The sequence below is a fragment of the Lithobates pipiens genome, unplaced genomic scaffold, assembly GCF_037356315.1.
Source record: "Lithobates pipiens isolate NorthernLeopardFrog02 unplaced genomic scaffold, aLitPip1_a1.2 Scaffold_16, whole genome shotgun sequence".
Taxonomy (NCBI): Eukaryota; Metazoa; Chordata; class Amphibia; order Anura; family Ranidae; genus Lithobates; species Lithobates pipiens.
Window position 1 is genome coordinate 482,948,071 of NW_027507748.1, and position 13,971 is coordinate 482,962,041.

At 38.9% G+C, this 13,971-nt stretch overlaps 1 protein-coding gene across 1 annotated transcript in view; it reads right to left on the reverse strand.

The window, feature by feature from the left end:
* GPC6 (glypican 6) overlaps positions 1–13,971 on the reverse strand; it is a 1,045,088-nt gene that overhangs the window by 176,001 nt on the left and 855,116 nt on the right. The window contains exon 5 of the mRNA XM_077483046.1: positions 8,559–8,689. Coding sequence (XP_077339172.1) covers positions 8,559–8,689 — 131 coding nt within the window. The remainder of the gene's footprint in view (positions 1–8,558; positions 8,690–13,971) is intronic.

A 13,971-nucleotide genomic window follows, 5' to 3' on the forward strand; every position in this document is an offset into this window, starting at 1 on the left:
GTTAGAGCTTTTTTTTGGTGACATTTGATCACCACTGGGTTTTTTTTTTTGTGCTACAAATAAAGAAAGGCCAAACATATATGCTATTTTTTTTTTTTTACGCACGAAAGTGGAGCTACCTTTTAAATTTGGCCCAATATGCATTTTTATTTCCACATTACCCTCTGACTGCACTTATATGCAGCACTGATGGGCTCTGATAGGCGGCACTGATGTGCACTGATAGGCAGCACTGATGAGGAGGCACTGTCAGGCATTACTGATGGGCACTGATTTGCATCCCTGATGGGCACAGGTGGGCACTGATTGGCATCACAGGCAGGCACTGCTGGGCATCACTGGTGGGGCACTGATGTGCACTGATAGGCAGCACTGATGAGGAGGCACTGTCAGGCATTACTGATGGGCACTGATTGGCATCCCTGATGGGCACAGGTGGGCACTGATTGGCATCACAGGCAGGCACTGCTGGGCATCACTGGTGGGGCACTGATGGGCATTGCTGATAATCAATGAACTGATTACCAATGCAGACCCCTCCCCCAGTCAGGAGAGCCACTTATCTGCTCTCCTCTACTCCTACCCTGTCAAGCGCGAACAGAGGAAAGTCGATAACTGACATTTTCTGGTTGTGATGTGATCAGCTGTGATTGGATACAGCTGATCACATGGTAAAGAGCCTACATCATAGGCTCTTTACCAAGATCAGATATGCGGTGTGTCAGAGCGACACACTGTACCACGATCCCCCCGGGAGCATGCACGAGCAGCCTATCCTGCTGGACGTCCTATGACGTCCAGTCAGAATAATGGATTCTCTAGGCTATATATAAAACTCAAGGATAAAGTGTTGAAAGGAGAGGGACCCGATAAGAGTAGAAGGGGATGGGCGGTAGATCTGGGACCACTTAAGCAAGAGCAATGGGACGAGACCTTAGCACAGGGGAACCTGGTATCTATTTCTCCATCACAGCGTATGTCCCATAAGCTCTTTATATATAGGGCATACTACACCCCTAAAAAAATGTGGAAAATAAATAGAAAACCTAATGGCAACTGCCCCAGATGTGGGGCATTAGGGGACCTTCTCCATATGGTATGGAAATGCCCCAAATTATATCAGTACTGGATAGAAATTGTACATAGAATTAATAGGATTTTTAACGCCGCCCTAAAACCAGAAGCTAAGACTTGTCTACTAGGGATTATGGAAGGGGGTAGAGTATCTGTGGTAACAAAGATATCTATACTGAGGTGCTTATACCAAGCCAGGCGACTAATTGCGTTGAACTGGCAGGCAAAAAGCCCCCCAGTATTACAAGCATGGGTAAACGCCATAAACTCCACAATTTGGTGTGAACGAACAATGTTTGTTAGACAAAATAATATAAAAAAATTTAGGGCGCTTTGGAACCCATGGTTGAGGGATATTGGCTACCCCCTGGATGAGACAGAGGATGACAAGACTTAGTGAGTACTTACTTGGTTTGGGCTTGGCGTAGGTTGAGGACTCTTTGGCGCTCTCTATTGCTGCTCCCGAAGTGATCTGCCATTCGCCCGCCAGTCGGCCTGAAGTGGTCAGGCCGGCGTCAGCAACACGTGTTCTTAGAATAGGGTATTGGGGGGGGGGGGTGGCTTAGCATGCGGGGTAGGGATAATTAGTATGTTATTACATGGTTACACCTGCGTATTTTGGTAAATTTTATGATGGTAGAATTTGTATTTTTTGTGGTTTTATATGTCAATTTTTTGTAACTATGTCTATGTTATATCAAGGAAAAAAAAAAAAAAATTCAATAAAGAGTAATTAAATTAAAAAAAGAATAATGGATTCCATGCCCAGGCCATCATCTTGCTATAGGCCCAAGTGGAAGGAGTTAAAGAATGCCCTAATATTAAAAGTCATCAGCTACAGTATTTGTAGCTGCTGAGTTTAAATTTTTTTCGGGGAGAGTCTGGAGTTCCTCTTTAACCTGGCCATACATTAGAAGATTTCCGAACATTCATATGAAAAGTTTCAGTAGATTTGATTACATTTAAAAGTACTTTAAATTTACTTTTGCTTTAGCAAAGCCTAACTATATCTACATTTAAAAATGTCCCCTCCACCCTCCTCCTACTTATCCTACCTAACCTGTATAAAAAAATAAAAACTACACATGGCTATAGGATCATGTAATCGAACTGGAGCAGATTGTAAATAGTTAAGAACACTTTTCATACAGGTGAGAAAGGATAGGTAGGAGGAGGGTTGGGAAAATGTTTAAGAATAGATATAGTTAAGGTTTTCTTTCACCTAAAATTTGAATTTGGAATGAATAAACTGTCACATACTGAAAACTAAGTACACTGTTTCCATCCTGTTTCTTCGATTTTTTTCATCATTGTGGCTGAAAATGAACGTTGATTTGACTACACCAAACATTAGAGAATTGAAGAAACATTCTTCAGATTAAACATTTTTAATTAAATTGTATCAGTGGTTAGCCAGCTTTAGTGTTACACGTGCCCTGTGAATTCTAGGAGTATGGAGGGTGACAGGCTGTGAGTGCTAGCAAGTTTTGATCATCCAAAATGTACATTAACCACATGATGGAAGGTTTTACTCCTTTCATGATCAGGGCATTTTTTTGCTATTCAGCACTGCGCTACCTTAAATGGCAATCGCGTGGTCATGTGACACTATACACAAATAAAATATATATAATTATTTTTTCACACAAATAAATTGGTGATATTTGATCACCACTGGGTTTTTTATTTTTATTGTATAAATGAAAAAGAACAAAAAATTTGAAAAAACAAACAAATATTTTCTACTTTCTGTTATAAAACATATCCAATACAAATTTAAATATTACATTTCTTCATAGAATTGGGCCAAAATGTATTCTGCTACATATCTTTGGTAAAGAAAAAAATCCCAATAAGCGTATATTAATTGTTGTGTGTGAAACTTTTAGTGTCTACAAACTATGGTATATAGGTGCTTCTCATAAAACTAGAATATCATCAAAAAGTAAATTTATTTCAGTAATTCAATTTAAAAAGTGAAACTAATATATTTTATATAGATGTGTAACACACAGAGTAATATATTACAGCAATTTCTTTCTTTTAATTTTGATGATTATAGCTTACAGCTAGTGAAAACCCCACATTCTGTATTTTAGAAAATTAGAATATTACATAAGACCAATAAAAAAAGGATTTTTAATACAGAAATGTTGGCTTACTGAAAAGTATATCTATGTACAGTACAGTATGCACTCAATACTTGGTCGGGGTTCCTTTTGCAAGGATTACTGCATCAATGCGGCATGGTGATCAGAAAGCCCAGGTTGCTTTGATAGCGGCTTTCAGGTCATCTGCATTGTTGGGTCTGGTGTCTCTCATCTTCCTCTGGACAGCACCCCACAGATTCTCTATGGGGTTTAGGTCAGCTGAGTTTGCTGGCCAATCAAGCACAGTGATACCATGATCAATAAACCGGGTATTGGTACTTTTGGCCGTGTGGGCAGGTGCCAAGTCCTGCTGGAAAATGAAATCAGCATCTCCATTAAGCTGTTTAGCAGAGGGAAGCATGAAGTGCTCTAGAATTTCCTGGTAGAGGGGTGCACTGACTTTGGATTTGATAAAACACAGTGGACCAACACCAGCAGATGAAATGGCTCCCCACATCATCACTGACTGTGGAAACCTCACACTGGACCTCATGCAACTTGGATTCTGTGCCTCCCCACTCTTCCTCCAGACTCTGGGACCTTGATTTCCAAATGAAATGCAACATTTTTCACAATCCGTGATGATCTGAGGAGCCATGTCATCTGCTGGTGTTGGTCCACAGTGTTTCTTCAAGTCCAAAGTCAGCTCAGCCATCTAGCAGGAAATTCTAGAGCACTTCATTCTTCCCTCCACTTTCCATTCCGTCACTAGACTGTCACGTACAGTTATGGTCACAGTGGACAATGTGGCAGCCAAATGCTTTATGCTGATGATGGTGACTGCTGTCAGACAGAGTCAAATACAGCCCTGGTATATAAAGCTAATCAGCCCACATATATCTAATCAAACCAACCAATCCTTATGGAGCAATATAATTTTTGTACTCAAATCACATCCAGCTAAGTAACACTGTGTAGCTCAAATGCCAAAGTGTTTTTTTGTTAAATAAAACTAGTCCATGGCCCGTGGCCCATAGGGACACACAAACACTAAGGCCCCATTCACACCTGAGGGTTTTGTAGCTTGAAGCTACAAGACGCTGGAGGGGAAAAAATCTATTATTCTCAATGAAGATGGTTCACATCTCCACTCCAAGTTGCCTGAAGTTTTGGACCCTTTTTTGTCACTGGAATCGGGCAGATTTGGGTGTTTTTCTTCTTTTTACATTGGTGACCTTTTGCCCTGCAAAAAATCTCGGCAAATGCAGTAAAAACCACTACAAAATCATGGTAAAAAAACGCTGCAAAATCGTGGTAAAATCACGCGATTTTCTGCCTGAAAACGCTACGCTAAGGTGTGAATGGGGCCTAATAATCAGAGCAGTCCTTCCAGCAAATGTCAGAATAGTCAGTCTGCACTCGACACTATTACCTAACAAAGCAATGTTGCCTTTTTGTGTCAAGAAGCAGAGAAAGATAAATAACTATTTTTTGTCTGAGCACTTTGTGGCTTACCTGCTGTAATCAATTAGTATATCAATAAATAAATCGATAAATAACTAAATATAAGAAAAACACAGTTAAAATCTATTAGCTAGAAATACACTGGCTCCAAAAGCAATTTATATAGCCACAGTCAATAAAATACTTGTTACACTGGTTATTTGGAACATCCTTTGATTTTGTTTCGTTCTTTCCAGTGTCATTGTGGAATATAATCTAATCAAGGTTTAAAGCAGAATTAAAGTATACTTTTTGGGTAAGAGTAGCTGCAAATCTGTGTTAGCTTTGCTGTATCCATATTTTGTATTATCTATTTGCATCTTGCAGAGTTTATTCCATTTACTTCCTTTGCAGTAGCGAAAGGTGATGAAGGAGGTGTTACAGTATAAGGGAAATCATGTAATCATTTTCTCATTGGAAGTTCTCTGAAGGAACCATTTCTCTGTAGGAACTCATTCTTTTTTCACCCCCCCCCCCCCCCCCACATAAAGTGTGTCCAATATGTGATACTGAATAAATGTTTAATTTTCTGCTTTGATACATCATAGAAACATAAAAGATCCATGGCAAAAAAAAGTGGTCCATCGAGCCTTTATTCACATCAGTGAGCTGGTGATATTTTTCAAGTTTTGTACTATGGTTCTGAAGGTGCCATCCGTCAGTTCACATGAGCACCCGGGTACATTGAAGGTCTATGGCTGAAGGAGGTGCACTGTATTTTTTCTGTATGTATGCCCCATTGAGAAAACCACAATACAGAGTTTTGCAAGTATTCATTCATGCAATATGTTTAAAGGATAAGTTCACTTTTGGAACATGTTACATGTTCCACCCATTTTCTTCCCACACCCAATGTCATTATTTGAAAACAGCTCTACATGGCTGCATCATTCATTCACAGTTTCCTTTTAATTAATGCCTACAAGTACTGTCAGTGTCTGCCAGGGCAGTTTAACAGCTTGTAGCTTTCAAAGAACTGCAAGGGAGCTGGTGAGCATCCTTGTAGTCCGCTGATCTTTCTATTCCAGGTAACTGTGTGCCCATATGAGGGTACGAGGTACTCACAGAAAACTATGCTGAAAGTTTGCAGCAGCTGGACATTGCACACACAATCTGCTGATCATGGGTGCAATGCTCTGCCTGCAAAAAAATTGCATTTAGTTTTATTTTTTAAGTAACAATTTGAGAGTGTTTGCATAAAAAAGAAAACTTAGTTCTACTTTAAGGCCTCATGCACACTGGACATATTTTGACATTTTTACAGCAGCTGATTTTGGCTGTAGACGTTCTTTTCTACAGCAAATATAGGCTGTTATCAGCAGTTTTGGGCAGTGGCGTTTTTTAGCAGTAAAAAAAAACACAACTAGTGGGTTCCAAGAGACATTTTTCAGCTGTAAAAACACTCTAACGCTGATAAACATCGATAAACGCTCAAAAACGTTGCTCCCCAGCATTTTTTCCGTTTTTGATCCATTGAAAGAAAAAAAAAGCTAAAACGCTAACACGGAAAAAGGCTGAAAAAACACTATTGCAAAAACGTTGAAAAAAGTTGAAAAACTCAATGCAAAGCTACTGGCGTTTTTATAATGTTATTTTAACGTCCAGTGTGCATGAGGCTTATAGCTCAAAAATACAAGCTCAAGCTTTTCCTGTGCTCATTGTATATTTTGTCTTACACATTAATTTCTTGGATAAGGCAAGGTCCCCCTCATCTTTGGCACTGCCTGATTGAAATAATAGAGGTGAGGTTCTCAGTTGTTGTTATGGCCACTTGCAGGAAGGCACATGAATTACCTGTACCCCATCTGACTTGTAGAGAATGAGAGCCTTAGTGACTAGGTGTATTTATATTAAAGCGGAGCTCCACCCTAAAGTGGAACTTCTGCTCATTGGAACCCTCCCCCCCTCCGGTGCCACAATTGGCACCTTTCAGGGGGGAGGGGGGTGCAGATACCTGTATAGTACAGGTATTTGCACCCACTTCCGGCATAGATAGCCACAGATTCTGCGGGTATTTACGCCACTTCTTGCGGGTCCCCCGCTGTCTGCTGGGAAACACATGGATCCCAGAGACAGCGGGGACCATCCTTTTTACGCAGCGCGACTCGCGCATGCGCAGTAGGGACCCGGGAAGTGAAGCCGCAAGTCTTCACTTCCTGATTCCCATAACGAAGATGGCGGCGGCAGCACCCGAGAGCCGATTGAGAGATCGTCTTCAGGTCCCGACATCGCGGGCGCGCTGGGTGGGTAAGTGTCCATATTTAAAAGTCAGCAGCTGCAGTATTTGTAGCTGCTGACTTTTAAAAACAAAAAACGGCGGAACTCCCGCTTTAATCATATCATAGCTCCTATGCTGTTTACTTAAAAATAAACAATGAATTTGCAATCAGCGTTTTACACATGCAAAGGTCAAATTTTTAACAACACTTAACAGGTGCACACACATGCATACTGTGATAAATTAAGCCAGCCATTGCTTTCATCTGTATATTATATCTGCAGTATCCTTCATATATTCACATTTAGTCTATGACCAGTATTATTTCAGAGGGCCACCAAATACAGGCTGTTCATTTGGCAAATAACCACCATGTACAATACCTATGTAATGAGCTTCATTTTTACTCTCATTCATCTGGTAGCAGTATGTTATTTTAAAAGTAGGTACTGTATATGTTTGCCTTCGGCTGCAAGTCGAGTTTGAGGAGCTGCCAATGTTTTTACAATAGAAAGTGGGCAGTATACAATTTAGCTGCCAGGGGGTGGACTTCTTTAAGCTTGAAATTTAGATTTTTTATTTTTGTTTGTTAAAATGATTGCATTCTATTTATTCATTAAATGATAAATAACATAGAATTGAATTGTTATATTTTGAGAACTGAGATATTGCCACTGCTAGGTCTTGGCATAGCACTGTTTGATTTGTGATCTGATACTTTTGGTTCAGGTTTCAGGATTACTGATTGGTGAGAGACCGGTACATGCAAACAAATAGCATACATTACATTACTGTACTAACATCAGACCTGAGCTGTCACTTTTTTTTTCGCTTAGCCTGCTGTGTTGAATGAAAAAAAAACTAGCAGTGTGCACTAGGCTTCAGCCTGGATGAAGGTTTTATACTCACTATAAAGCCTCATACACACGATCGGACTTAAACAGACTTTCCCATGGATTTCTGTACAAAGGGCGTTGGCCGTGAACTTGTTAAGCATACACACGATCGACTTTTCCAGCCAACTTTCACCAAATCACATGTTTTTTCTGCTCTTTACCGCCACCTTTGGTCAACTTCTGTATTGTTGTCTGATCTTTTGCATTGGTTCGGAGCATGCGTGTTTGTAAAGTCCGATGGGTTTTCTGTACACACGATTGGACTTTGCTCCATTGGACTTATGATGTCGAAAAGTTTGTCTGTTTGCACAGCCAACATTTGTCCGATGAAAAACTAAAATATTTGTCCGATGGACGTAACACACTGTCGGATGTTGCCTTAAAACAGCTAATTTGCATGTTTGTTGTCAAAAAGTCAGATTGTGTGTACGAGCCTTAATGTTCACTTTTGTTTGTCAAGTGCTGAGAACAAATATACAGTACAAAAAGGTTGTAGTTAAAGTAATAATCAAACAAATGCTAAAGATTGCAATAACATATTATCATCGTTGCATTAAAGCTTTGGTGTGCTGTAAAAAGAAAAAAAAAAAAGAAAAAAAAAAAACATTGTTTTCTTAATACATTGTGGCATTATTAGGCTAATGATTAAATCAAGAAGTTTAGAAGCTCTCTGATGAAAAATGTCTTCTTGTCAAACATTCCTGGAAAATTGATAACCTGCTCTATCATAATGGGCACTGATTTATCACATTAATTATTATGGAAGATGCTGATTACCTTTCCTGACACCTGCACACTGTTTTCTTGCAGGATCGTGATGGCTTCAGATATCTTTGCATCGATGGGATCCATAACTGACTCAATATTGAATGGCCCCTCCAATCTGTCAGCAACGAGAAGCATAGCATCTGTCAAAACAAAAAACAATTACAACAAGTTAAAGAAAGGTCAGCTTCACCATCCAAATGCCTGCATTAAAAGGTCACATTACACATACGGCTTATTTTCTGTGTCCTGAATTAATTGTTTCCTGACAATAAATAGATGTGTACACAATATTACAAACACACCTGACGCATGATCGTGTACAAAACAGCTGCAGTTCAAGGAGACAGAGTTTTTTTTTTTTCATTAAAATTATAAATCCATTAAATCTGAATCCTAAGTAGATATTAGTGCAGTAATGTATTCATTAAAAAGTATGAAGAATGGTATTTTTAAAGACAATTAGTGTAGGCACATGGATTTGATTTGATTTAAGCCTCCTGTAATTGCCTGGACAGCAGCTCTTAGGAATAGAGAGGGAAGCAATCTGGTATGCTACATACACACGTACCCAGTTTCCCCGAAAATAAGACCTAGCGTGTGTCGGTGATGGCTGCAATATACGCCCTACCCCCCAAATAAGCCTGAGTTAAAGTCCTTGCGGGTCTTATTTTCAGGGTAGGGCTTATTTTCTGGGAAACAGGGTAGGGCTTATTTGGGGGGGTAGGGCTTATATTGCAGCCATCACCGACAATCACGCTAGGTCTTATTTTCGGGGGAAATAGGGTAGTAAAACAAAACATGCTGTAAGAAGGAGAGAGCAGAGGGATAGCCTTCTGTGGCTCAGTCACTGTCCAAGCACAGGCCAAGGACAAGGAGTCCAGCTACCTTTCACTGTCTATAACAGGTAAAAGTTGGATCTTTTGCTAAGTTTAGATTGGAAAATTAAGTCTCATTGAATTCATCAAGACCTACTTTTTTTGTAGAAATTACTTTTGAACCTGATCCATACACATACTACTTTGCAGCACAAATCACGCATCTAATCAAATGGCCCAACCCATTATAACAAATAAATGACTGATCATAGAAAAAAATTTAATCCAAATTAGACCTACATTGTTATATCTAGTTACCCATCTCTACCTGAAATAAAACAAATTAAAAGTGAAAAATTAAAAAAAAAAACGCACTTGTGCATAAACAAAATATGTAAAAATATTTGACGTTTGAAGCAGCAACTCTACCGTATGATAATCAACATAGTAATTCCAAAGTCACATCATATTAAGCTGCGCTAACAAAATTAGTAAACAAAATACATGACATATAATCAAATGAGTGAAATAATGTGCAACATCTATGAATCAAAAATCCGTCAAATAAATAAATAAAAGCATAAATGCATAAAAGTAAGCATGAGTGAAGAATCTTCTTCTGGAAGGGGTTGTAAAGCCACTGTGTCTATTCCTACAATCCACTGTGTTACATTAAATTATGTGCCCCAGTGTATGTGCTGTTTGTACCTATGTATATGCCATTTTATACCTTATTTCATAGTGCTGCTCCCAATCTGATAACTACAGTGGGAGGGGCTGAGAATCTCCCGCTGATGTCAGCCGGGAGGAGGGGAGGAGAGGAGGAGATCAGTGGGTGGTCACGTGATGCCGAGCACCGATATAAAATAAGGTATAAAGCGGCATATTTTTTAAAAAGCATATACAATGGGGCACATGTAACACAGTGGATTATAGTAATAAGACACAGTTATTTTAGCAGCAGGAGGGGAGGGGCAGGGAGCAGATCAGCACTGTCACTAGCTGACAGGCAGGGTGGGGGTGGAGGGAGAGGGGGAGAGAGGAGAGACAGCGGGATGATGGAGGCAGGTAAACTGACAACGGTATCAGGGGATCAGCAACCATGATAAATGTGGTCAGTTTACGGGGGGGGGGGGGGTGCAGCACCAGGCAGGATCAACCAGGTATTTTAGATTATACATAGGGACAAATTACAGAACACCCGCACTTCAGAGAAATTGAGAATGTGCTGCTGTCAGCAGGCAGCTCTGTCCTACAGGTTTTGTCACACATGATGTCGTCCGAGGCATGGGCACCATGCTGCACCATCACTGTTTTTATCCTCTATTTTTTATCCTGTTTTTATCACTGTGTTTACCTATCTCTACTTGTCTAGAGGACACAATATTCCTTTCATTAATTTTATTCCTAAAGATATAACTTAATAAAGAACAACATTAGACCAATATTCAGTATTTTGGAGTAACACACTACTCTAACTGCAAATATTAACATATAGTATGCCTTAAAACAAATGTATCTATGTTTCCAGTACATAGCCTGCTTTCTGCACAGACTATGTACTGCACAATGATGTTATCACTGCTCCTTTTACAAGTTAACCACTGGGTTTGCAAAGGCATTTGGTGCACACAACCTGGATTTGTATCCTTTGTGAGTATTAAGGAATATATTTAACTATCTATTATTTACCCAATAATATTTATTGCATCTGTAAAATGACTAACCCCTAGATAGTGGAAGAAACAAATATATATATTTCACAAATAAATAAAAATGAATAGAAAATAATTTATCCATGGTAACACTATTTTTTAAACTAGCAAAGTAGAAAAAAGTGTTCGTTTTTTTTCAAGTATAATTATATGACACTTTTGTCTATGGATTGCATAAAAAAAAAACTATTTTTGCAAGACAGTACCACCAAAAGAAAGGCTTGTTTATCCTAAAAATGTTTTACTATGTTTTAGTTTGTTACTTTATCTAATATAATTTAACAAACATGGAAATGCACAAAATAATGAGTGACGCAGTCAATGAATAGTCATTAAAGTGGAAGTAAACTCTCTCACTCACTCATTTAGTCCATTATAATAAGTAAAGTCAAACTATAGCCACTGTAATCCAGCCCAAATCCCATATTACTTACTGTTTTAAGAAACTTTAAAAAACTTGTTTCCAGGGGTAAGCCAGCGCCATCTTAAGTATTGTTTTCTGAGTTCACAGAAGAGTGTATTTCCACCCTTACATTGAGCACTTCCTGTACTGTTAACCAAGCCTCCTTCTCAATACAGTGTTTCCATGGCAACCCTATAGCAATCCCTGCTCATAGCTAACTTGTTTTATTTCATAGTATTTATTTGTGCCGATTATCTAGTGTTTGCCTATGTCAGTCTTATCAGCTCCAGCTGATAAGACTGCAGTAATGCTGTCTGATGCCTTTTTTCCACTCCACTCCACTCAAACTTTTGAGTGATCTAACCGCGGTGAGATCTCTTGGAAGTGGGGACAGGTTTCTGTCAAAAACAGGTACCAGCTCTCGCCGGAAAGGTGCCAAATGTGGTACTGGGGGAGGAGTCAGATAAGCTTTTGGGTGGAAATATGCTTTAACTAATGACATTATTATTGCTGAACAAACAGGCCCATAGCAGAAATGTAAAAATTGCTCTAGTCCATAAGGGATATGAGAGCTGAAGTGGTTGATAACAATATAGAAAAAAAACGGTACACATATACAAACATATCAAATTATTCTACTAATTATTGACACATTTGAGAAAGCAAGTAACAAAGAAGCCAAGGTCACCAACCTGGCTGTACAGGCTGCATACATCTCAAGACTGGTTGGATAGAAATGCTATTCTTTTGGCATGTAAAATAGCCCCCATATATTTATTTCATCTGTGTGGTCAGCTTTAACCACTTGCGGTCCATCGCGCAATGATATACATTGGAACAATGGCACATATGCGTCAATGGGCGTACCTGTACGTCCCCTTTAAAACGTGGGCTAGTGGGAATGCTCGTGATGCGTGAGCATGCCCGTGGGTCCTGCGGACTCAATGTCTGCTGGTGGCCCGCAATCGTGATACATAGAGGCACAACGGGGAGGTGTAAACAAGGCTTTTCCCTGTTCTGCCTAGCAACATGATAGAGATCTACTGCTTCCAGTGATCGGGAGCAGTGTTCTCTGTTATGTTCTAGTGAGTCCATTCCCCCTACAGTTAGAACACAGTTAGAACACATTTAACTCCTTGATCGCCCCCTAGTGTTTAACCCCTTCCCTGCCAGTGATATTTACACAGTAATTAGTGCATTTTTATAGCACTGATCGCTGTTTAAATGTCACTGGTCCCAAAATAGTGTCAAAAGTGTCTGATCTGTCCACCTCAATGTCGCAGTCATGATAAAAATCGCAGATCGCCATCATTACAAATAAAAAAAAATTATAATAAGAATGGCATGAATCTATCCCCTATTTTGTAGACCCTATAACTTTTGCGCAAATCAATCAATCGATGCTTCGATTTAGATTTTTTTTTGAAGAATACATATTAGCCTAAACAAATGAAGAAATTGTTTTTTTTATGTATTTTTTAGGATATTTATTATAGCAAAAAGTTATAAATATTGCTTTTTTTTCAAAATTGTCGTTCTTTTCTTGTTTATAGCGCAAAAACTAAAAATGGCAGAGGTGATAAAATACCATCAAAAGAAAGCTCTATTTGTGAGGAAAGAAAAGGACATCAAATTTGTTTGGGTACAAGGTCGCATGACTGTGCAATTTTCAGTTAAAACAACGCAGTGCCGTGTCGCAAAAAATGCCCTGGTCAGGAAGGGGGTAAATCCTTTCCGGGGGTGAAGTGGTTAAAAGTAAAAAGCAATCAGCCTTCACAGTCCCTCTGCAATTACTTTTTCAGCAAGAAATCAATTAAAATGAAGCAAATTATGTTTACTAAACTGGAAACATAAACTTAAATAAATAATAGTTCTCATCTGTTGCTAACTTCAATGCTTCAACAATAATCTGTCTCATGTAAATTATAACATTGAAGTCATATTTTAGCCCTAACATTATTTAATCGGTTTTATGTTTACGTATGCTATACTGATAAATAAGGACTAACAGTACTAATAATAATATTTTTTTAACTGCTTAGACAAAAAATTGTCTAAGCCATTACTTTGACCTCACTAGCTAACTAGAATAGTTTTCTCGTTCACAATTCACAGTTACCTGCTACAGGGTCTGGTTCTGTTCTGCTCACTGAAAATCCTCTAACTTGGATGTAACGTTGTTTGTTGATATGCAGCAATTTCTAAAAATGTGGATTTTAGCTTCAAGATGTGTCTGAAAATATACCTAAAATGATATTTCATCTTATCCATCTCCTCAGTGTGCTTTAGGCTTATCTAAGTACAACTTGCTATGCCCTAAAGGAAGTTTTCCTGAAACATGCTTTATCTTATATTTAGGCTTTACACCCCTCCTAGGCTGCAACCTGCTGCTGTGCACACTACTTTATTTGACACAGAAATTGCAGAAATTGAGAGCAGTGTTTTCCCTTGCCACTCACTGGAAAGTACTTACTTTAAAAACTGTTAAA